The sequence below is a fragment of the Trypanosoma conorhini genome (assembly GCF_003719485.1).
Source record: "Trypanosoma conorhini strain 025E chromosome Unknown Tco_14.4_contig_00265, whole genome shotgun sequence".
Taxonomy (NCBI): Eukaryota; Euglenozoa; class Kinetoplastea; order Trypanosomatida; family Trypanosomatidae; genus Trypanosoma; species Trypanosoma conorhini.
Genome location: NW_021704354.1, coordinates 1 through 23883, shown reverse-complemented (window position 1 = coordinate 23883; position 23883 = coordinate 1). Strand labels below are relative to the sequence as shown.

At 53.8% G+C, this 23883-nt stretch overlaps 9 protein-coding genes across 9 annotated transcripts, besides 8 other annotated features; all 9 read right to left on the bottom strand.

Moving 5' to 3' along the window:
• Positions 1-776: 776 nt before the first annotated feature.
• Positions 777-803: a sequence feature (GA-rich).
• Positions 804-811: 8 nt separating this feature from the next.
• Positions 812-1618, bottom strand: Tco025E_04893 (putative nucleoplasmin-like protein (NLP); the record flags this gene model as incomplete). The annotated part of the gene is made up of 1 exon (XM_029371798.1): positions 812-1618. The coding sequence occupies one exon, from the start codon at positions 1616-1618 to the stop codon at positions 812-814; it is 807 nt and encodes a 268-aa protein (XP_029228088.1).
• A 136-nt stretch (positions 1619-1754) lies between these two features.
• Tco025E_04892 (putative nucleoplasmin-like protein (NLP)) lies at positions 1755-3662 on the bottom strand (the record flags this gene model as incomplete). Its single annotated transcript, XM_029371797.1, has 1 exon — positions 1755-3662. The coding sequence occupies one exon, from the start codon at positions 3660-3662 to the stop codon at positions 1755-1757; it is 1908 nt and encodes a 635-aa protein (XP_029228087.1).
• A 333-nt stretch (positions 3663-3995) lies between these two features.
• Positions 3996-5600, bottom strand: Tco025E_04891 (putative RNA editing complex protein MP61; the record flags this gene model as incomplete). Its single annotated transcript, XM_029371796.1, has 1 exon — positions 3996-5600. The coding sequence occupies one exon, from the start codon at positions 5598-5600 to the stop codon at positions 3996-3998; it is 1605 nt and encodes a 534-aa protein (XP_029228086.1).
• A 356-nt stretch (positions 5601-5956) lies between these two features.
• On the bottom strand, positions 5957-6799 carry Tco025E_04890 (flagellar associated protein; the record flags this gene model as incomplete). Its single annotated transcript, XM_029371795.1, has 1 exon — positions 5957-6799. The coding sequence occupies one exon, from the start codon at positions 6797-6799 to the stop codon at positions 5957-5959; it is 843 nt and encodes a 280-aa protein (XP_029228085.1).
• A 48-nt stretch (positions 6800-6847) lies between these two features.
• Positions 6848-6883: a microsatellite.
• A 65-nt stretch (positions 6884-6948) lies between these two features.
• Positions 6949-6982: a microsatellite.
• A 169-nt stretch (positions 6983-7151) lies between these two features.
• Positions 7152-11195, bottom strand: Tco025E_04889 (uncharacterized protein; the record flags this gene model as incomplete). The annotated part of the gene is made up of 1 exon (XM_029371794.1): positions 7152-11195. The coding sequence occupies one exon, from the start codon at positions 11193-11195 to the stop codon at positions 7152-7154; it is 4044 nt and encodes a 1347-aa protein (XP_029228084.1).
• Positions 11196-11473: 278 nt separating this feature from the next.
• Positions 11474-11501: a microsatellite.
• A 155-nt stretch (positions 11502-11656) lies between these two features.
• Tco025E_04888 (putative 3-transmembrane protein A13) lies at positions 11657-13354 on the bottom strand (the record flags this gene model as incomplete). Its single annotated transcript, XM_029371793.1, has 1 exon — positions 11657-13354. One exon carries the CDS (start codon positions 13352-13354, stop codon positions 11657-11659), a length of 1698 nt encoding a protein of 565 aa, XP_029228083.1.
• Positions 13355-13397: 43 nt separating this feature from the next.
• Positions 13398-13415: a microsatellite.
• An 8-nt stretch (positions 13416-13423) lies between these two features.
• Positions 13424-13459: a microsatellite.
• A 759-nt stretch (positions 13460-14218) lies between these two features.
• Tco025E_04887 (uncharacterized protein) lies at positions 14219-14701 on the bottom strand (the record flags this gene model as incomplete). The annotated part of the gene is made up of 1 exon (XM_029371792.1): positions 14219-14701. The coding sequence occupies one exon, from the start codon at positions 14699-14701 to the stop codon at positions 14219-14221; it is 483 nt and encodes a 160-aa protein (XP_029228082.1).
• A 446-nt stretch (positions 14702-15147) lies between these two features.
• Positions 15148-19206, bottom strand: Tco025E_04886 (uncharacterized protein; the record flags this gene model as incomplete). Its single annotated transcript, XM_029371791.1, has 1 exon — positions 15148-19206. One exon carries the CDS (start codon positions 19204-19206, stop codon positions 15148-15150), a length of 4059 nt encoding a protein of 1352 aa, XP_029228081.1.
• Positions 19207-19243: 37 nt separating this feature from the next.
• Positions 19244-19284: a microsatellite.
• Positions 19285-19686: 402 nt separating this feature from the next.
• On the bottom strand, positions 19687-23406 carry Tco025E_04885 (intraflagellar transport 122-like protein; the record flags this gene model as incomplete). Its single annotated transcript, XM_029371790.1, has 1 exon — positions 19687-23406. One exon carries the CDS (start codon positions 23404-23406, stop codon positions 19687-19689), a length of 3720 nt encoding a protein of 1239 aa, XP_029228080.1.
• Positions 23407-23807: 401 nt separating this feature from the next.
• Positions 23808-23875: a microsatellite.
• Positions 23876-23883: the final 8 nt, after the last annotated feature.

Here is a 23883-nt window from a genome sequence, read left to right as displayed (position 1 = left end):
CTCCGTCTTCACGGCACGGGCGGCGCGGCGACGACCGACGCGGTCAACCTTCAGCTTGCGGTGGATGCGGCGGTAGGTGCGGGTCCACGGGACAAAGCGCGGGTTCTTCTTTCGCATGTACATGGCAAAGCACTTGGGGCGGGCGAACGTCAGGACGGGCTTCGTCGACAGGAACGCGAAGGGCACGTAGCGGCGGCCGTGGCCGGGGTGCACCGCGAAGTGGGAGAATTCACAGTCAATCGTCCGCATAGCTCCTCCTTCCTTTCGTGCGAGTGGGCAGGGAAGGGAAGGGAAAGAGGAGAAAAAAGCGAAGCAAACATAAAACAAAATAACAAATAAGCATACGCCCAGGAAGCAGGTGATTTGGCACAGAAACAGCAGGATGCTGCCAGACAAATTTATCAATCACGAGACGAATTCTGTTGTAACGACAACGGAGTGCGCCAGACACTCCTCTTAAGAGAAGGTCTCCCCACTTTTGTGGGCTGCACCGCCCCAGTTACTTTGCTGTCGCACGGCTTGGATGTGCATGTTGCACATCTTCGCCAAGACCCAAGGAAATCTCTCCCCCTTTCCAGCAGAAAATAGTAAGAAAACAACAAGCGGAGCGCCCGCGCCCGCGCAAAGCGCACCACCCAAACAAGTGCTGCTCTGCTTGGGAGAAGTACTTGTTGGCCGCTGTGTCACTCACCCCAGAACACCACCACCATCAAAACACGACACTTGCAAGTAATTGCGTATCGCGTTTCTTTCCCTTCCACTTCAGTATGAAATGCCTCTTTCTCTCTCTGTTTCTATCTCTCAATCACGGCTACAGTTCGAGCTTCAACTTATTGAAATAGCCGAAGGTGTGGGAACGCGTCCGGGTCATACGTCCCACCGGCGGCTCGCTCAAACTAAGCAAATACGGCTGAATTGATTCCAGCGAGCGTCGAAGCGCCGCCTCCCTTATGCCCCGTCGGTCAAGCCCCTCGATGAAGTGGCCTAAATACTCTGGCGGCACAACACCCCATACTCGCTGTGGAACTTCATCACTGTCACTCTTGTGAACGTTGCCATTGGCGTCCTTGGAATTGTGCTCAATTTCGTCTGAGTCATCAAGCAACATGGCCCTCGCATCCTTCACGCTCTGAACCACGAGTTCGCGTGGCTCAGGCAGAATGGGAAAATTAGTATCGGTGGCAGAAATAGATTGAACAACGATATGGCGATCGAATGGAAATCGCCAATACATCCGTCGGTAGCGGTCCATGCCGAGTGGGCAGATGAGAGCCCCAACGTCCTTGCCATCTTGTATGCCCAAGTATTCATTCACAACATGCTGCAGCCTCTGTTCCATCTCTTCATAGAGTTTCTCTCGCTTTGCTTCATACGTTTCTGAGCTGTCATTCGCTGATTTCGAGGAGGACGAAAATTGCTTAAGGAGGGAAGTAATTTCCTTATGGGCACCTTCCCGGATCTCCTTCGTCCGCCTTTCCATCGTTAACTTCATCTCCTCATGCATCTTCCTCACCTTCTCCGCCTCTTCCTGCGCTGCGGGGGAGCTAAGCGCCTCCAACACCATGTACTGCAAAAGATTCAAACGGTCTTCCATGTCCACGTTACCCCAGGCGGCCATTTGCCGCAGCTCCGCCACGTGTTCCACGGTGGTTTTTATCCTCGCATCCAGGCTCTCTATCCCACATTCTTCTTCCTTTTCACCACGCTGTCCCTGCACTTCCTCATTCTCCGCTTCTTTTTCCACGTTTTCCTTCTCATTGGAGCTGGCGGCTTCCGCTCCATCCGCATCTGCACCTTCCTCCTCCTCCTCCTCCTTCCTCCGCGCTCTGACTGTCCTCTTCCTCTTCCGCCTCGTCACTTTCATCATCATCATCCTCCTCCTCCTCCTCCTCATCGTCATCGTACGAAGTTGCCTTCGGACGAGGTGGCGGACGAGTCTTTTTGTTACCACTAGACACCGCCACGAACTCAACCATGCTGCCGAACCAGTCCTTGCCACGTGTGGAGATTTTCGGACCATTGGAGGCACGGAGACTTTCCATGGCCACATCTAGCAGCGCAAGCACAACTTCCTCCATAAGCCCATTGTCGCGCCCCTCATCCGACAACAGACCTTTTAGAAACAAATTAAACGGCATCTGTGAAAGATGCAAGGGCCTGGGCAGCGAGGTAATCATAGCCCAAATAAAGAGGGCCCGCTCATACTCTTCTGGAGGTTCCAGCGGCAATTTACCGTAACGGACATAAGCAATTTTAACGGGATTTTTGATACTCGTGTCCTCCACGAGGCTCGTCGGGTCCAATTCACCTAGGTGGGCACGTATGAGCTTTCGCTCCTCTTCTTTCTTTGCCTCCAAATCTTCCTTCGCCCTTGCCCTCTCAAGGGCTTTCGTGCGCTGCTCCTCTCGCTTTGCTCGCGCGGCTTCACGCGCCTTGGCTTTGGCTTCAAGTGCCTCTTTTGATGGTCCTTCAAAAGGCGTCGTGGTAAATCCCTCAATCCGGTTAACCTCCGTCATACAGGCATGTGCAATGGGGTGAAGCAAATCCTCATCCAGTTCATAGCGGCATTCCTCATCGGTTTTAAAAAGATGAGAGGCGTGTTGAATCGCCTGTAGAATGCCCTCCAAAGTCACTTCCAAAAATGGCTCAGATGATTTTTCTGTGTTTTCGGATTTGGACTGAAACGCAGCACGCTCCGCATCAATGATCTCTTGTGCTTGTTTCACCTTATTTTCCAGCAGTGCAAATACGGGCAGCAGAGTATTGTACCGCGCCGCATACACCTGGCCGAGAACCTGAATCAGTTGATTGAGCAGTGTGACCACCTTCTTCTCTTGACTTGTTAACATTCGCAGGCGGCCATACAACATTCGCCGCAAGGTGAACTGCGTACTCGTATTCTTGACGTTACCAGACGCCTTCTTGCCTCCTTCTGTTTTTATTCTCTTAACTGGTGCTGCCGCGTTGGCCTCTTCTGTTTCACCCGCGGCTGATGTTTCTTCCCGCGAGGGGGCCAGGCGCTTGCGCGAGGCTGTCTCTGAGGAGACGGAAGTGTTGACATCATTGATGCTCGTATCGCCTACGGCCGCCAACGCGGGGGCAGGGGCGGTGGACTTTGTAAACATCCCCACCTTTTCCCCTGAGTCCCGCATTTCTTGCCGAAGAGACTTTTCAATGACGCTAAAATGATCCATAAAGTACGAAATCACGCGAATGGGCACCTCAGAGGCGCTGGGATTTGTTATGGCGAGCTGCGTGAGTGCCCCCTCCACGGCCTCTGTGGCCCCGTACAGGGCCACGGCACGCTGAAGGGCGTTGTAGTTTATGCTGACCTTCGGCAAGACGTGTGAGCGACCACCCAACGGGATGAAGGAGAGAAGGTCCGACAGGTAGTTAACCACCAGGTGTAGCGTGGCGGGCCCGTACATCCTTCTGTCACCGGCGTCAGCCTCCACGACGTCCAGAGCAGACACGAGTGTCATTTCGTCGGCCTTTATCTTATACGGCAGCACCTCGTCACTAGGAAGTGTGCTAAACGCGGCGGCACTCCCTGGCGCCCCGTCGGTCTTGTATATCTGAAACGCCGTCCTTGTCTTGAGAACGGCACGCGGGGAAGCACTGGCGGCCTCCTCCTGCCCGTCCTGAGTTTTCGATTGAGACATGAAAATGTTGCTTAGCGGCAATCAGCGTCCGGGAGCCTCCTCGCGCCGGAGAAACAGCACCACCCTTGGCGCCCAATCGTGGTACACCCTAACCCACCCTCAGTGTGTGTGCGTGTGAGAGAGAGAGAGAGATGCGCAGAGGAAGTCAAGAGCAGCAGCAGCAGCAATAACAACGACAGAGGAATCAGAGGCGGAGGACAACAACTCACCACCACCGTTGTCAATAAGATATATATGGCAGACTCAGCAATTGACAAGGCGCCGACGAGGCCTCCTCGCACCAACACAACCAGCGACAACAAAAATGTTTCAACAAAAGTAGCTTTTCTTCACTTATACCAACTCCGCCACCAAATGGTTATCTTTGAGCTCCGGCACGTTTAATTTGGCACTGACCGCCGTGTCTGAGCGCGGTTGTGGTGTCGGTGTCACGGCGGCATGCGGCGATGGTGGTGGCGGGGAAGAAAGCACTTCTTGCCGTTCCACCGCCTCCTTCTCCTCCTCCGTCGCGCGCAGCAGGTTTGACCACCAGCCCGACGGAACCCGGCTGGTCATCGCCTCATCGTTCTGCAGGTGCGGCAGGAAGGACGGCGTCACCGATAGTTCCTCGCGGGAGAAGGGACGTGGCAAAAGACCGCCGAGTGCGTTCACACGCTTAAACCCCTCGTAATTAGAGGATTCGTGGTACAGCGCGGCGAGACCGTCTTTGAAGCGCGAACTGGGGGAAATCTTTGTCGGCGTCAGCTTTCCCGATCCTGTCAAACTCCGCTTGGCGTACAAGGTGCTCGCCAGCTCATTTTGCAGGTCCGTGTGACCGCGGAGGGACGGATCGGCGCGGATAAACTGCAGCTGATGCTCCCGAACAATGCGTTGAATTGCGGCGAGGATGTGGTCAACGTGGTACATGAACATGACATGCGCCAGCTCCTCCATCACGTGCCACACCAGCGCCCTGAGAGGCAGCATCTCCGAAGTAAAGGGCAAGGCAAAGTAGGTGGTGCCAACGTCCGTCTCCGAGGCCCACAAAAACAACTGCAGCTCCCCAAAGAGCGTCTCCACAACATCACTCTTGAATTTGCTTACAACGCGATCGCTTAGCGTCAACTTCTGCAACTCAAGATGGTCATACGCTCTCGCCAGCCCATCATTGCCGTCAATCATAAACTGCGCGTAGCCCAAGCGACCACGGATACCACCCTCACGCACTGGAAAGAGGACATTGAAGCGGTCATTAAAGACGTACTTCACCACGTTGTCTCCAATCCACTCCAGGCGCTCAAATTCCCAGGATCGACCAGCGCCTCCGGCACTCTGTTGCACATTAAAGGTGTCACGAATAACATCCCGGTCCTTCAAAAACTGAAGAAGATACTGCAGCCGACGCTTACGGATATGACTGTTGTCATGGCTCAGGGAAGGAATACGATTAAATACGGTGGAGGTGTTGAGGCGGTGCCACCACATCCTGGCAATCTCTTCAGGGGTGCCACAGTAAGCACGCACCATCTCGAGCATCAGCGCCTCCCGCCCTGAATGGGGAATCACCCCGCTATGGCTGTGCCACTGCATGTAACTCTCATTGCACAGTTTGCATCGCTTACCGTCAAAATCGCTAAAGAAATCCACAAACTTTTTTAGCGGCACATCCACGCTGAGTTGAAACGCACGACCACCGACGTCTGACACCATATCCTTGCGGTAGATACGCAGATGCCCGTAGGGATCGTTTGGATCGGCCGATGGCGCATCCACATCAACTGGCAGTGGCTCTGCCCCGGCGCCAAAGGTCGACGTAGACGAAACAAGTCGCACGCGGCGCGGGCTCGCACTTACGTCCGACGGCAGTGCTGCCGTTGCATGTCGTCGCCTTGAAGTTAAGAGCGGATTGACCCCCCACACGGCGCCCAGGGCAACCCGGCGCCACCCACGCTTCAGCATGACGGTCCACGTTGCAAAAACAAATAAACTCTTCTAAACGGGTAAATCACAAACCGCAATAATATAATTAAAAAAAGAGAATAGGGAGAAAAGTGAAAACGGCAAGGGAACAAGACGACAGAAAAGACGTTTTTTTTTTTGAGTGACAAATTCACCCATACATACAGGTGCGTGAGATACAAGTGAAAAAAAAACACACACACAAAAAAAACTCCTCCTCTCCTACCCGCCCGTTGTCTGGGTCGGTGGGCGACACGCTCTGAAGGAGAGAACAAAAAGTAGGAATTGGGGGAAAAGTTACTCTTCTTCTTTTCTTCTGTACATCCCAACATCCTACTCAACCGATGCAGAGAAGCTCATTTCTTACGTTTTCCCTCCTTGGTATCTGGCGCAGTGGCTTCCATCACTTTCTTCTCAATCTCCAGCAGCCTTGCCTCGATCTCATCCAGGCGGTCAACTGCCTTGGACGTCACATCCTTCTTGATGCTCTCGAGCTGCTCCCGGATACCGTCACTATAATGGGGGTCGGTAAGCAACCGCTGCCGTAGCCTCTCCTGCTCGTATGCATCCGAGGCAACTTCTTCCTCCTCTATTGTCTGCGCTTCAGCGCCGCGCCGCTGCTCCTCCACTTTGGACCGCCACTCATTATCGCCAATGGCTGTGACTAGCGACGGCAGGCCAACTGGCGGTATTTGATGTATATGACTCACATCTAGGCAGCGGACATTCGCCACCTGTCGCGGCACAAAGGCATAAACGTACATCTTGTAGTGGCGGTAATACGACTGCAGCATGTACTCATCAATAGCTTGTGCGTCTCGTACGGTAAAGACACCGCAAGAAAACGGTGGACGTGGAACGCTGTGCTGTATCATGAGATCCTGCATCCGATGATACGACTGAGCCCGTGTGTACCCACCTGACATGCTCTCTTTATGAAGCTTGCTGGCGATGCCAACGAGCGTGCTGACCTTTTCTGCTGACATGCAATGCGACTTGCAGAAAAGAACAAGGTGGGCAAGCATGTCAAGAAGAATCATCACTTGTCCCTCGTTGTAGTTTGATGCACCGATGAACTGCCCGTCACAGGACTCGTCAAATGCCTTCAGCACCGAGCGAATTGAGGGCACATCAGGCGCCGCGAGACACTTTTGCGTCTCCTCAGGGCCTAGGACCTTCCACGTCAGTGAGTGGGCCATGCGGGTGTCGCTGCCTATTTCCCTCGCAGGTGGGGGGGGCAACAGTAGGAAAAAAAGAGAGAGAGAAAAAAAGGAGGAGAGAAAAATAACAGCAGCAATGACATCCATTTACTTCGCCTGGAATTGACACACTGCCATGTCTCTCTTTCTGTGGCTCTGGGTGTGTGTGTGTGTGTGTGTGTGCACTCCAGCAGTGCAGCAGTCAGTAACCGCAGCGATATGAGATGCTTCTCCCCATGCGCTTCCATGCAGTCAAGCGGTGGTCAACAACGCCAAACGGACACCCATAAACACACAGAAACAAATAAATACAATGATATGCGTTAAAAGTCCTGCACAAACACACATCTCTTTACTTACGCAAACCTTGAGAAGTCAAACTCTTCTTCGTCATGGCGCGAAGGAAGTAGCGACGCGCTTGGCCCGTGATAATACCCAGACGAGCATTTTCATCCCCTACGGCAGACACGCTTGTCGCCACCTCATCAGGGTTAAAGCTGGAGAAAAGCAACTCCTCCAGCTGCGTTGCAGAGCCGTTATTATTCGTCTTCTCCAGTGAGCTATCGGAGTTCGTCTTTGTGAAGAGTGCCTTGACACGGTCGTACAGCAGTGCGGCCTCCTCGCCAGATCCACCAATGGCACACGCCCGCAAACCATAAAGAAGAAACAATGCCTGATTCACCTTCATCTGTTCCTCATCCTTGCTATTATTCTCCGTTATATTACTAGTGCTGCAGCTACTTGTGCTTCCTGCCGGCGTGTCAGTGACGCCGTCCAGCAACGGATACATCTCCTTGACATGCTGCAGAGCAAGCTTCCACCGGCGTTGTCGCAGAAGCAACAACAGAAGCCCATTGGCACTTTGAAGATCCCACTGCTCCCCCTGAATCGTCCTAAGCCGTAGAGCGGTGTTGGAGAGGTTAGTAGGAGCACGGCAGAGAATCCGCAACGCGGAACTAGAGACAAGGCTTGGCAACGGTATAACGGGGCTTCCGCTGCTTGCAGAATGAACAAAGGGCTGCAGCAGACTCTCCAAGGCCTCTCGCCAATCCGCATGTCTCACGGCAACTTCACAGAGAAGCGATGTAACTGGGGCTGGTGGTGATTCTACAAGCGTCCCCTCCATTGCCGCCTTCTTCGACTCGTTTTTAACGAGTTCAAGGCACATATGCAGACCACGCCTGTCACGAAGAGTCGATCGTGCTTGAACATTACGCATCGCCCAGCATGTGTCGCGTTCCACAGGTGTATAAAGAGAAGCCCAGCGATCCAGCCAAACCCAGCCCAGGTCCCTCCTTCTCATCGCCATGCTAAGTTGCATCATCGGTAAAAGGAACGCCGACAAAACTTCTCTTTCATGCTCCTGAAACCTCTTCCTATTGCTGACACCAGCTGTACTGAGGGAACCTGAATGGGCTGCAGTGTGCTCCACAGCGTCCCAATACACCGAGATGGCCTTTAGCCACAAGGATGAACCATGGGCCTCACTCGTTGCGCCGCTGCGAAGGCGCTCCAACACCTTCAGGAAAAACGCCATCCCAAAAGTTCCAGGACGTAAACGCAGATGGTGAAGGGCAACATGCAACAGTAAGCAAGCCTCACCCGACTGCATTGTGCGAAGACGAGAGCCGAGTGCGCCTTCCACGGCAGAGGAATCACCTTCATGTTGAACGGCTATAGAATAAATCGAGTTATGCATCTCTGCTGTCGCCGCAATCCTTGCAACGTCTTCGGAAGAAAAGGTCTGGAGACGCCGGGTTGAAGGAGAACCACCTTCAGCACTGGTTCTCGCATGAGCGCGCCGGTACAAAAGAGCGTCTAATTGATCCACCTCCTTTTGCTGCAGGGAACGTCGGACTTGTTTTCCCAAGCCGCTGTTGGGCCGGAAAAGAGAACGAAGAAAGACTTGCGTGGTTACCGGGAAGCGTCGCCCAGGCGCGTCTGCGTGCAGGAGCAGTAGAACCCGGACCATGAGGACGAGCGACCCCACCTTTTCCTCCGAGGCGACACCAAACAGCAGCCTCTCACTACCGGGGCTGAGGTCGAAGAGCCGGCACACCTCCTTTGTCAGCCGGACAGCCGTGCGCGCCAAACTCGCCATGACGGATCGCAACTCCGCGTTGCCGCATGCGTGAGAAGGGATGGCGCCCAACGCCTCCACTCCCATGCCTAAAAGAAGCGTCAGCTGCTTGGGGGTAAGCAAGACGACGCCTCGTTGTCGTGATGCAAACTCGCCGTGGGCCGCACACAACGCCAGGGCGACGCGAAGCACACAGAGAGCCATGGAAGCGGCGATAGACGACCTCTCAGGGGCACGACGTGCAGAGGCCTCGGCCTTCCCCAAGTACAATTTGGAGAATATCTCCCATACCCCCATGCGGCTGTATAATACGTCCACCAGGAAGGAAGTAAGTTGAACAGCGTCTTCTTGTGAAATCACGAGAATAGGCGCCACAGCAATAACACGGGGGAGAGAAATACAAACCAGGAATAAAGAGTCTCTTAACCACTCTGAAAGAATTTCACCCGTGCAGGAATCGGGTGCTGTTTCCTCATTCGGTTTCGTAAGTAAAGAAGGGGAATTCTCCGGTGTGGATTCACCAACCGTTGAAAACAAACCCTTTCGAAGCGAGGTTGCAAGTAACTCTTGAGCCGCAGCCTCTGCCCGGTATCGATCAACCTCAATATGCAGATGGGAGACCGCAAGCTTAGCAAACATGATGGCCTCCTTTATTGCTGCAGGGAGGTTCCTTGCTTGGCTCCCAACCAGCTCCACGTAGTCCTCAGGTCGATCCAATTTCAAGGAGCATGCGTACACCAGCCATAGAGCCCGAACCGCATAGCCAGCCGCGGTTGAATTTGAAAGGTGCGGGAGAACGTGGTGCGTCATACATTCTTCGACTCTACGGCTTTTTCGCCATGGCTCCTCCTCCGCAGCGATCAGCACAAACTTCGCATAATCCTTTCTGCTCAACGCGACGTCGTGCCGCTTAGCCAGCTCAAGGTAATGGAGGGCGACTTTCCAGGATTGAGAGCACATCACGGCCCGCCGTGTGATTTCAAGAAGTTCCTCAGGAAGCGAGGTGGCATCCCGTGTTGCTGGAATGGACCTCACATACACGCCTGCAAGGTGGAGTGCCTCGGCCCAGTAGCGACGGTGCCTTGTAGCGGATGCGCCTCCAGCGACGCTGATGGCACACCTATGTGGACTTGGCGTCCTGTTCGTCGCAACAAGAATGCCGGCATCTTGTAGCAACATAAGATGTTTTAATTGGGCCATCACACCCATTAGACGGTGTGCTTCCAGCGAATCCTGCAGCATGTCTGCATCGGCCTCCACGGCGTCGCTAAAGTGAGATGCATCCGACCTCCCATCGCACGTGACAGGTCCACCACACTCCTCGCCGTCGGGGAATTCAATGTTTCCCATCGAGGCTTCGTAGAGAAGCCACTGCCTGACCCAATCTTGCTTCTGAGAATGCGGCTGCTTTACCGCACCAACGGTGTTGCCATCCGTTTTACTTTGGGCAACACTGGCGCTGCCACCAGACGCGGAGTACGTGGGTTGGGACGGCGCTGCGGTGTTGGGGGTGACGACCCCCGCACCCATGCCTGGACGCCCCCCCTCGTCCTTCCCCGCTCCCCCACATCCCGCGGTGTCTGCTCGCTTGTGGGGCGTCAATGTAACGTCCTCGCCGCGTCCTCTTTGCTCGCGCCGCCGCCGCTCCGCCCACCGCGAGGGGCGGTTCTCCTGCATCCACGCCTCGGAGTGGGACTCCGCCACAGTTGTGGACCGGTCGTAGGGCAAGTTACTCAACAGCAGAACAACGTCCCACTTCTGCAGCTGCACCCCCAGGGCCAAGAGTCGCTGGTAAAACCGCACCGCGGCCGCGATGGCGCGCATCCGGATGAGGTGATGCAAAAACCACCTTGTTGTGAGCGACAGGGACTCCGATATCTCCGAGGCATGCAAACAGCTGCGACGCAACGAGGTCCACATGGCGAGCAAGAGGGCGGCGTCCTCTTCGTTCTTCTCCAAAAATTCAAGCAAGGGATCCTTCGAGGTGGAGCTGCCCCCTCCGCACAACTCCGCAAAAGCGGAATCAGCCTCCTCTGAGACAAGCCCCAACTCCACCGCCCTTGTGCGTACCCCCGTGCTTGTGGTCGACTGCAGTGACGCGTTCATCTGAGCGAGGGGGGTGTCGGTCGTCTTTCCAGGCGGCGTGGTTTCTTTTTTCACCACGGCCCCCGGAAAAACAACGTGGTGCGGCGCTGGGCCACATCGACGCCCCATCTGCCGTGCGTGCCTGCCCGAGTACGTCCCTCGTGCCACATTCGGGTGGCTTCGACCGAGCGCGATGGAGAACACATCCGTCAGAACCCAAGAAGCACGCATGCAACGCACCCGCTAGCAGCGCTCACTACGCATAGCACGGGCGGAGCAATGAAAAACAAGAAAAGAAAAAAGGCAAGGGGATGAAAGCAGGCAGCGCAGTCAGCATTTCCCTCATCTCATTCCAAGCAGTACATTCCGCCATGTAAAGTCGTTACTTTTCACCTGTTTTTTTTTGCGGCCCTCCATCTTACACAGAGAGCAAGCGATTAAGAAAGAGAGAACGAGCGAGGGAGTGCTGGAGTTGGTTCCGCGTTTCCCCGTTGTTCCACATAATTTGTGGGGGGGGGGGGGAGAGGGGGGCGGAGGTAACGCGGCGGCGAAAGTGCCCGTCTCAAAGAGTCCGACCACCGCAGTGCCTCACACTCAACCAGACGCTTTTGCAGATCTCAGGGAAAGGGCACTACCGATAACACACGAACCCGCCAGCTCGTTTCCTTCGCATTTCCCTTTACTTTTATGCCTCAAGGCTTTTTAAGCTTCCGCCGTGGCGTGGTGGTGGAGGAACAGTTATACAGTGCACCCATCAAGGAGAACACCATGAGACTCAGGAGGTACAACACAACAACGACGCCCGCCAACATCAGCCGTTGTGCTGGGCGCGAAAATAGAAAGACGTGATAGAGAGAGGGCCCCTCGTTTTTGCGGTTAAGCGCGGCGTACAGGGAAAAGGTTGGGACTATCAACGGGACACATGCCTCAATCAGCAAGTTTACTCGGAGGCAGAGGCGCACAAGAGAAAATTTCCCACGCGAGTGGCCGCTCACCTCAGTTGTGCGTTGCAGAGAAAACAAAGACCGCCGCACTCGCTTCAACCAGAACTCGCGTGATCCTAACAGTGCCCAGCTCAGAGTGGCCACGGCCAGAAGGCCTATCCCAAACGGGCGGTAGAGGGCCGCTTTCAGCTCCGCCTCCTGAGCCGCGGTGAGCGAGACACATGTTCCAAGGTCGGTTGCCACGTCCACAGATTCCATGCCCGTGTTCTGCCCCAGACGCAACTTGGCAATCAGAGCAAGGGAGAAAATAAAGGCGTCCTCCGGAAGAAGGGTCTTGCCGTACACAGCGCGACGTAATTCAGATTCAACCCTTGTCACTTTTTCATTAGAAGCCTTGAGGTTACTCTTACGCCTTGTCCACTCCTTCAACTGCTGACGCAAGAGGGCCGTCGACTCGTCGTTTCCAACGATCTGGGCATTGACATCCCGCAGCTGAGTGGTGACACTCTGGCGAAAGTGCGGGAGCAGCGGAAGCGCAAGCTCAATAACCATCCTGTGTGCCGCTCTACTCGCATTAAGCATCTCTGCAGAGCCGCAAAGATTCTCCCTAATCAGTTGCTTGGTATAATTAACATTCCCAACATCATTCTCTGTCACATTTGCCGTGCGCTGTGCTGAATCCACCCGACTCATATATTCCTTGATGTTGCGCACCTCCCGCTCAGCGTTTCCCACAGTTCTCCCATCGAGGAGCATCGGGTAAGGAAGGGCATACAACCAGTTTTCGATCCAAACACTCCTCTTTTCCTGCGTCATGTTCCGCAAGGTGTGTCTAAACACGGTTTTCAGAAGGTGAGAGTACTGCTCCTCGGGAGTGGCTCCAGGAACTTCTTGAGGAGCAAAGGATGAGGCCTCATAGACGAAGTCTTTCAGAAGATCCGTATCGGCACGGATTTCATTCCATGCAAGTTCAAACAGGGAGGTGTTCGTGAGCTCCTTGAGGCGCTGACGACGGGCGGCATTACGAGTCCTCACAGCCTCTGCTGAAAACCTCTCCAATCTTGACTTGCGCGTCTTTTTGGAGTTACTCTGCGTCCCTTTCGTAGCCTCCCCCCCTTTCCCCCCGCCGCCCGTTCCGTGTCGCCGCTGCTGCTCCCGCTCCCGCTGCCTCTTCCGCGCCACCCACTGCTCGTAGGCGTCATCCTCGGCCCTGAAGAAGGCGGTGTCGTCGTCGCGGCCGTCCCCGTGTGGCCAGAGCCCCACAACGGGGGAGCGAGAGGCCACGGAGGAGTGCATCTTGCCGGGCGTCAGCAAGACCACCTCCCCCGTGGCCGGGTCCGTCAGCACCGCGGAGTCGGCCGTCACTGACGCCCGCAGCGCGCAAAGCAGCGTGAAGACGAGCAAGCAGACGCATCGTCGCCCTCGGGCACTGTCTCCGCGCGCCATGCTTTTCCCCACCCCAAATACTTACCCAAGGAACTAACCACAAATATATATATATATATATCCTTCAGCGAAAAATGAATAAACAAAGAAAACAAAAAACGAAAAGGGGAGTGAGAGTCAGATACAATATGGCGATTTGCGCTGTCTCGGTTTCCCCTCCAACCGAGTCGGGGCATCCGCCATCGCACGATAGGGCGGTTTGCCGGTAAACAACCATCTCCCACCCCGTTCTTGATGTCTCTCCCTCCCCCAGTGTGCGTGGTGCACTTCACTAAACACTAAATATATTTGCATGCACAACAGCCCGCACGGAACACAAGACACCTTCCTCATCAGGGCCCCTCACACGTGTGCATTATAAATGTCAGGTTGAAGCTGGCAACATCCGAGCGGGTGTAGAGAGGTGATGAAAGAATCCAGAGCCGCAGCGGAGGACGGTCAAATCCTGCACGCCAACCAACCTCCACACACGCACACACAGAGAGAGAGAGAGAAAGGGAAACATAAATATATATAAATGCATATATGAACGTCAAAAACAGCGAACTAAGTACAGCATAAATCAAATCAAAAACAAAATAAACAGGAACACACGCGCCCCTACCCACTTTTCCCCAACCCGCAGGAAGATAAAGAAGCGGCGAAAGCCCTCCGTCTCCCCCTTTCGGTTTCCTAAGAAGAGAAAATAAAAAAAAACAATCACCCAACCCGAAAGAGACACACACGGCACTTTTCGCGTGCAAGTCAATGATTTTGACGGGAGGAAGTGAAGCAGAAAAGCCAAACCCAAAAACATGCGAAGAAACGCACTATAAACCGCCACCTCAGATTTTTTTTTCTTTCGTGTGTGTATGTTCTTCAAGCTCAGGCCGAAGGTTTAGGCTTCTGCGGTTCTTCGTTGCCGTCCTGCTTCTCCCTCTTCTTTCGCGCCTTCATACATAGCACGCAACCGGAGACGCCCACCGCGACCAAAACCGCAATGCCTGCAACAATGTACCACCTCTGCGGTGCAACAGCCCGGACCTCTTGCTTCGGAGCGACACTTTCCTGCTTGGCGACAGCCGGCTTTCCCGGAGGCACTGCCGCCTTCTTCACCACCTCCACCTTCTCCACCTTCTCCACTTTCATCCCCACCAACTGTTTTAGCCAGTTGAGTACCCCCCCAGTGTAACCCTTGAGCTTCTCGGTGCCCTCCCTTAGGGCAGCCTTTTCCTTCTCGACATCCATTATTTCCTTCATCTTTGAATTCATCCTTGCGCCGCTCTCTTTGGTCCCCTCCACGGCTGCCTCAGCGGCATGCTTTGTCTTTTCTGCAGCGTCGTTAAGCACACCTGTGACACGTTCCATGGCAAACAACAATTCACACAAGAGGGCCTGACAGAAACGCCCTACAGACACAAGCGGAAGAAAAGGTAACTGTAACCTACTAGAGTAACAAACGGCGTCGCAGCAGAGCTTTGCCTATTATTATTCTTCTTCTTACGTTACTGGGGTCGTCCAGGTTCAGAGGGGCGTGGATTGTTTTGTTGTGTGGTTGTCGCAATAAATGAAGAGAGAGAAACGAAAAAAAAAAGGCAACAAGAAGGCGATGATGAGTACGAACAGAAGTGACTGAGCCCCGACAGAATAACGGCAACGCCTCAGAATAAATATGCCCGCATGACACAAAACTGCAGCAAAGGCACCTGCTACACGGCAAGGTGATTGTGTCTTATTTCATTTTTTTTTATTGCGTTAAGGAGCGTCATAGAGAAGAAACAAACAGACAAAGAGGCAAAAACAACGAGTCATCATCACGCGACACCTACGAACCCAGAAAGCCATAGTTTGGCCCTGGCGTAGAAGACACGCATACGTGCGGCGTAGTACGTTCCAGTGACACGGTGCAAGCGTCCATTGTAGTACGCACCCTCGCCAATTCCTGGCAGAGAGATCTCTTCCGCTGCCTCCTGTCCTAATTGTCTCCACGGCTCCACCAAGTGCCTACGTAACTTCTTCGACGTCGACTCCTTGTCGCCGTCGGCTGCGTCTGAACTGTCTCCGCTGCTAGCACCCGGGCCGTTGAGGGAGAGGCTGTAGTAACGCGCCTGCGCCTCCGTCAACTCGACAAGGAGATCCAAAAGCAACACCTCAGCAGCCGCAGCACTGAGGCCAGCAAATGGCGAAGTCCCCGTGGAGCTTGTATATTGCAGGAGACGCTGGAGGCAGAGAGGACTCCCCACGGGAAAATACATCCCATCGTACGGCCTCCGCGGCGCCAGCGGACGTCCCTTTCGTGAAGCAGCATCAATCACCACCCCACTACACAATGCCATCATGTGGAACATTTCATGCTGTACCTCCGGAGACAAAGTGCAATTTGCATACGCTAAGACACGACCGCTTGAAGTGGTGCAATGCTGCCGAGTATTGACACGTTTGAGGGCAATTTGCGCGAAGAGTTCCATTCTCGAATCGGGCACGGCGTACCAAAAGGGAATGCGTGAGCCGATGGCAAACACAGGGCCCCGTCCTATTGTCTTTGGCTTTGCGTGGTGCCACTGGGCCGCCTTGTGCTCCTCCATCCATACCTCCGTCAAGCTCCTTCCCCACACATGCTCCGCGATGAAGCGTGCAAAGCTGTGCAAGTGGTAGTTGCCGCGCTGCATCTCCTCCAACAAGATCAAAGTGAAGCCGTCGGGCTCTCCGGAGACCAAAGCCGCAGCGAGAAGCTGCAAAGCAATCGCCACCTCCCGAACGGGGCGTGAACTTAGCACCGAGGCAGTCAATCGGCTCGCGACATCCACAGGCTCGGAATCTAGAGTTTTGTTCGGTAGCAGCTCCTTCGCCAGCTGGTCTTCTACAGCCTCCAGCTGTGTCTGCGTGAATGGATACAGAAGGGCATCCCAGAGTGTACCAAAAACCCTTTGCAACCATGACCAACGCGCGCTATCGACATAGTCATGAATATCACTGGTCACCAAAAGAGGGTTTATGTCGTGCTCTTCAAGAAAGCTTTGTGCGGCTGCGCGAAGAATGCGCAGGTCTCGCAAGGGCACCTCACGAGTGACGAAGTGGTGCCAGTTCTTAGCGTACACCGTGACCCGACGACCCGGGAACGCGAAGGGGGACACCTCTCTCGCAACCTGCAGCAGCCTGCTACTATAGCTACCAGAGGTATCACTCTCCAACGGATGAAAAGGGGGATAACCACCGGAAGCGTACTGAGGCGAACTAAAGAGTTCCCCCTCACGTATGTCCTCCACAGTGATCTTCCCACCCCTCAGCAGGGATGCCATAAGCAAGAAGGCGTCAACAAGGCGCGGGGATGGGTAGCTGCGGTCGAGAGCGCCAGGGGTGCTTGCTTCGTCTGCCCACAGACGCGACGCCTCCCGAAGAAGAAAAAAGGTCCATTGCGTCCGGCAAGAGGCCCTACCGCTTTTCTCTACGCATGCACGGGCACCAAAGAAACGTTCAATGGTGAAACAAATGTCTCGCTGCGCCACCACGCCGCCTCGAAATGCACTCATGGCAAAGAGCACAAGACTCTCCGATAGCAAAAACCCAGACCTCGTGAAGTCAAACAATGAATCCAGGGGCGCACGACGCCGCACAGCATGTGTGTACAGCTCCTTCGCTGGCCAACCCTTATTCTTCAACAGCTCAAAATTCCCATTACGACTAGTGTTGCCTACAGCAAAATCTTTCGCTGCATCCGCAGGTAAATCGGCCATTGCGGCGTAAAACGACGCAGCGCTGACTTCCAGAGCCAAAAAGGCATACTTGGCAGCCATATCATACTGGAGTCCGTTTAACAGATAAACATAAGACAGCAACACCAACACTCTGTGAACTACTTCGTGTACCTTCTTTGAACGTGTAATTCGCCACAAACTTGGGTGCGGTTTTGATCCATACGATTCATTGCGAAATCCACAGGGTCCCATGGAGATTCCACTTTCACGCAGCAAGTACAACTGTTCAAGGTGTTCCTCGCAGGCGCCACCCCTGCCGTCTTCCGCAAAATAGGAAGCATCCAATTCCTCTGGGTGTGTCACGTCGCACGTGTATTGTAGTTTTCGCAGCAGTAGCAAAAAAAGACACTCCGCACGCTTTAAATCGCGTGGAACACCTTTAATTCCGGCAATGTGCAGCTGCCCCAAGAAAAGGTGTCGAAAGACGCTCCGGGGGAGTTCACCGGGTTCTCTGCCGGTTTCCATATCGTATTCCTCGTCACCATCAATTTCGGAAGTAAACGCCTTGATTTGAATACGCGTGAGAAACGGTTCATTGACGACACTCCAGCTATTTTCTACCGCAAAAAATCGCTCAAACCGCAACAGTCTCTGCGCCGACGGTGCCGCCCTCCCCGAGGGCTGCGTCTCTCTGTTCATGACTTGCTTCCAAAAGTACGCGTGCCTCTCCGACAACAGATTGGAGAGCAACACGGCCGCCACACGACGCCGTCGCGGGGACATTATTCCGTGCTCCTTCATCGTGGCAAGGGCGGCAGTGGCCCGTCGTGAACCAGCATGTGAGGCGGCCCAAATGCGTAGATACGCCTGTCGGGCACGACCCCACCAAACCGCGTTTATTTCCTTGACTTCCGCGCTCGTCTCTGGTGCGTCATCAAGAATATCCAGCACACCGGCGAAGAATTTCATTTCCGCAAGCAAATTCACAGATGGACTACACAACTCGGCACAGTTAGAAAACACACCCCGATCCACGTCATCCAGGACAAGTTCACGGAGAAGGGAGAGATAGTTCACCGCCGTATCGTTGAAATTGCTATTGTGCAAGAGGACGCTGTGGTACAAGGCATGCAACTGGGCTACAGACACTACAGATCCGCTAAACCTCATCCAAGCTTCAAATCGCTCAACAGCTTCACAGTAGGAAGGGCAATGGGAGTTACACACCTCCCTCTTGTAGTGGCGGGAGAGGTCTACAAGTGAATGCAGCACGGACCCACACGTCTTTCTTTCTTCCTCGCGAAGGTAGCGCATACGTCTTTCAGTCGGCACTACGCGTTGACTCTGCAATGTGTGTATGGCGTGACGGATGCTCTTGCATCGTTCTGTGGGAATTGCAGAAGGGGAGTCTCCCGCTGCCTTTGCGTCTACAAGAGAAATCAGCGGACGTTCACGCGTCGCGTATTCGGTACGATTTCGTTGCCATTCGGAGCTCTGCTTCAGCATGGCCAACCGCTCGGCACGCTCAAGGGCAGCTTCAAGACCCGCTTGCCGCCCCCTACGGAGGCTCACCTGGTGCAGAAGACGCAACCGCAAATGATTTTCCTCCACCTTTCGGACGTTACGCTTCATCTGCCGCCTTTTTCTTTCCCGCATCTGCCGCAGTAGCAGCGCCAGCAGGTCCACCTGCAAGAGCGGCTGCTCACCGGGCCGATGCCGCAGGACGATGTCGCTCACGTGAACCTGAAGAGTATCGTCGCCCTGCGGCAACGTCAACTCAATCTGCCCCGGCCTCTCCGCCCCATCGGCGCCCTCCTGCGTTTCCGTGCCCGACAGCAGACGCTGCAGGGCGCCCAGGCGCCGCAGTCCGTAGACGTCCTCCGGCGCAACTGCCTCGAACACCATGCGCAGCTCCTCCCACGCACTGAGGCGCGGACACTGGCCTCTTTTTACATCCATGAAGCGAATTACCCAAATGAGTTCTTCCACCTCCTTTGGTGATGCCAGCCGCACACGCAGAGGCAGTCCAAGCGAGGACAAGAGTTGCCCATTCAGCGCACCGTCGATCGGATCATCCTCCACCCAGTCTGTGGCTCTGTCCTCGTATGGCTCGCTGTCGCCAGCACGAACAAGCACTGACAGAAAAACCGCAACGACGAGCAGTGACCTCAATAGCATTGCACCTCTTACCACCACAGTGAAGCACGCATGCGCGCACACACACACACACACACACACACACACACACACACACACCTGCCTTCAGCATTGTGTTGAGGAGCACGCAAGGGACACGGGAACCCAAAAACAGAGAACACCGAGAAGAGAAGAGGAAAATAATAAAAAAAAAAGACGTCTTTTCCAGAAGATGCAAATGGGAACACAAAGGTATGCGTACGCGTGGCCATTTAAATTCGGTGCCATCCGTTGTGGAAGAAAAGGAAGAGTAAACCGAGAGACGACGATGTAAACGACGCACAAGACATCCACATACAGAGAATGCATATATGTATACCACTAGACTTTTCTCCATGTCACTCCCTCAGATTCTCTAAACAGTCCTCCCACCAGTGCATCTTCATCCGCCCCCCACCCTCGCTTTCTCTCTTCCATGCATCTGCATATGTGTGCAGCGTTCTCCAATCTTCTTCGGCTGCACTATTTTTCACTGTCCAGAATATCGTAAAGCATCCGCTTTACTGAGCGCTGCGTTTGCCGCCCCATCCTATGACGACACAGCGGACACCCACTTCCCTTCATGCATTCATACTCGTATTCGTCTTCCGTGAAGAAGTGTTGACACCCCGGGCAAAGGACGATGCCCACACTGCGGTTCATCACGCGGTAGTATTTGTTTTGCATTGGAAGTGTTCCAAAGCCAGCCTTTACGATAAACACTTCATCGCGACGCATCCGACGAAGCATCTCAGCGTTCGCAACAAACGGCTGGTACTCGGCGTTTGGTCTGCCGGGTCGTGTGACGTATGCCAATTGCGCTTGAAACGGATCTCGCCCAGTGGCGGACGCGCGTCCCATGGCAGTCATTTGCTGATCTATCATGGCATCTATGTTGTCCTCTTCCTCAGCAAACGTAATCACATCGGCGCCGGTGTCCGCTTTCCACCCACTGTCATTTCTATACCCGTTCTCGTTGTTTGCTTCCGCCGCCTTGCGCCCTGAACCAGCCAGAATAATGCGCTCTGCCTCCGCATCGCCGAGCTCGTTCGACAAGGTAAACTCCACGAGGGGAAGAGCATGAAAATTTACAAAGGAGCGGACAAAAGGATGGGCACAGTTTGGGCACCGATCGCCCGGATTCGTGAGTTGCGGCACAGCCTGCTTGCAGCGGAAGCATACGTCTTGAAGATCTTCCCTGTCCGTGTAGGCCTTGCTGCGTATCAACAGACTATCCACATCAACCTGCTCCGTGACCTTTATGGGAAGAACAACAGCCTGAAGCAGTTCAAGCGCCACACGCGATATGCGGGTCATGTTCAGTTGATTTGCAACACGCGCGAGCGTGTAGAGCACTTCGCCTTTCCCCACATTCAACGGAACAACAGCGCCGCTCAGCACCGACACCACATACTTGGATAAATTGAACAGTACCACTTCGTCGTACGGAAACGGCTGCGTTGCGTAGGTATAGACAAAGTGATAGGCATAGTAAATATCAGCCCGACGGACACATTCCGCGCTAAGCTGCATTCGCTTTGCCCACTGCGCCTCTGTCAGTTGTTGGCCATCCTCCAACACCCCCCACTCCCTGGCAAGATGCATGTAATAAAAGGCAGCATCACGAAACTTGCGACACACCACGCTATTCGCTGCAAGTGCTTCCGTCACACGAACTGCCTCCCTCGGCCACTTGGCTAGTCGATACGCCTCGAGGGCCTCCTCAAATTTGCCATTTTCCGCCAACCAAGTCGCCCATGGGACATACACCTCACGGATGTACGAGGGGTAACGCTCAAGAAAGGCAAACGCCTCTCTCCACTCCTGCACCCCCACATGAAGAGCGATAACGGAGCGAATATCTCCCACCCTTTCGTATGCTTCCAATGCGTACTGTTTTGCGTCATGTTTCCTGAAGTATTCAGCACATTCTGTGATGAGAGCCACTTCCGAGCGCGGCAGTGCTCTACACATTTCCATTAACTTGTCAAGCTGACCCGCTAAACGCGTCATGGCAATTGCTTTTCCTGCGTCCCCACAGGCTTGATACAAGGATGCAGCCTCGATGTAATTCTGGGAATCCTCCGCCCACCGAGCCTGCTGAAAAATCAACTCCTTCAAGTATTTTTCGTTGCTGCAAATTTTTTTGGCTTCCTTCCACATTTTTAAGTCACAGAACATTTCAATGGCCTTATTCTCTTGTCCCGCTCTCAGGAAGTACCTTGCCGCCTCCTGATACCTGCCCTGGTATGCCATAATGTCTCCCATAAGAAGAGCGTCATTTTCGGAATTCTCCTTAGCAGTGCCTTGACGCCGCTCCAACTCCAACCGATTAAGCAATTCAACAAACTTCACTTCATGAATCCGAATAAATGCCCTCCGTGCGATGTCCAACCGTAGTTGTGTCATGGCATGCATCCCAAGCATCTTCCAATCCCCTTCTGTGACACCGAGGCACGCAATACGATAGGCAGAATCAAAGTCCTTCTTCTCCACGTAGCGATAGAGGGCATGCGAGTGCGGCACCTCCACCACGTCAATCACTGTGGAGTTAAGATTAAAGACGCGATTGGCCTTGAAACCTACGACAAATCCTGGTATCTTCTGCTGATAGGGAGGGAGGGAACCTGTTTTAATGTTCAACATGTTGACCGATGTGGTGTAGCTAATCATGTCATCATATTCCGTGTTACATGCGACGGCCAGCACGCCGGTTTCTGTGAACAACACCTCGTTTTCTTTTCGAAGGTCGAATACCTGCAGTAACTCGTTTTCGTCAACCACAGCCAGTTTGCCGCGCATGCAGCTAACGTCGAGGCAGCGAATAGGACTGTTGATCTTCACCAATGTTGTGGGGAAAGGATTGTCGATGGAAACGCGTAACGCCGCCCCATTTTTTAGTCCAACTAAAAGAACTTCTTTTCCTTCTGCGCCGCCAACCACTCTTATGTAGCGAACAGGAGTTTCAAAGGCCCACTCTCTGCGCTTATTGCCTTGAAAGTCATACATGGTTAGTCGCCGCTCAAAGCATACAAGGACGGCGTTGAATGTTACACAGAGGAGATTGCACTCCAGCTTTTTTCCAACATGTGCAATATCCTGAAACCGTAGTTGCCTTTCGTCATCGTAGTAAAGTTCAAACACGACAATTCTATCTTGAAGCTGTACTGCAAGACGATCTCTGTACATAGCCAGCTTGCGAACGTAGTCATTGCAAGGAATACGTATCTTCCTCTCTAGTGTTAGCTGATGGACGACGATGTCAGTCATCTTGTCACGGTAAACATACTGATCATGGTAGATGCTGTGCACGGTGGGCACAGCAATTTCAATGGCGCTGAGGTTGCCGTCATTTGTTCCGCAGCAAACTTGCGGGCTGCCCGGGCGCTGATGCACCGACCATATCCAGTCATTGGCATTGACCACATTAACAAGCATGTTACCGTCCTTTGTGTAGAGTGTCACCTTGTGGTCGCTCCCACTCACCAGCAGGAAGCTACCTTTTCCGTAAAAGGAGATACAACAAGGGTCACACGGAAGTTCCTTCTCTTTGCTTATGGAATTCCCCTGGGTGTTGTAGAAAGAAAGTCGTCTATCCCACGATCCCACAACGAGGACGTCCAAACCGTTTTCGGTTATGGGCGAAAACGCGAGTGTCCAGACAGGGGCGGTGCGTTTAATCACCACCCTCTCCGAGGCGGACGGAGAAATCAAGAGAACAGTGCCGTCGAAAAGCCCGATAGCCAACGATTCTCCATCTCGAGACCAAGCGGCACAAAGTCCTTTAGATGGCAGCGTGTTTTTCCCTACCTTCGCCTGGTCTGGGGACCAAACCCCATAGTCGGAGCTCGCTACAGAAACAAGCTGCCCAGTTGAGGGATTGTAGGCCAGGGCCTGCACAGATTCCTTGTGCTGATACTTTAACACACCCTCCCACTTGTTATTCCAGAGAATAACAGTCTTATCCGCCCCTCCACTTGCCAAGGACTTGCCGTCATGGGAACAAGCAACACAGTACACCGTGTCAGTATGCCCTTTAAGGGAGCGTAAGACAGATCCCATGCTGGCGTCGTAGATCAACACCCGAACTCCGGAAGCAACCATAATGTTGTCTGCGGTTGGACTGTAACAGAGACTGTAAATGGGGGGAGACTCGCCGTCCCCACCGGACGGCATCTCTGACCACTTCACTGTAGTACGCATTGCCTCCGTAGATAAACTCTATTGCTAATATTTCTCTCTTCACCCCCCTTTGCTAACTGGATGAGTACCGTGCGGAATACTACTGATATATACCGGCCTGTGCGTATGGGTTAGGTGACAACAAACCATAAAGAAGAAGGGGGAAAAAAACACAAGAACAAAAAGAGGCAACTCAAGCCAATAGCAGCATCCATTCGAAGAAACATAGAATGCCTCACGACAGAGCAAGCTGCTGCATGTAACTCATTAAACCCAAATAAACAAAACTGACAAAAAAAAGGCAATAGCCTCGAAAATAAAACGATCCAAATTCACTGCTTGTTACTGAGCAACCTCACTGCGCCTCAACAGCAGGAGCAGCGGCGGCACCCGTGCGGTAGGCGTCACGCTCGCTGTGGAAGCCACGGCCACGTCCACGACCCTCGCCACGTCCACGACCGCGACCCTCGCCACGTCCACGTCCACGGCCCTCGCCAC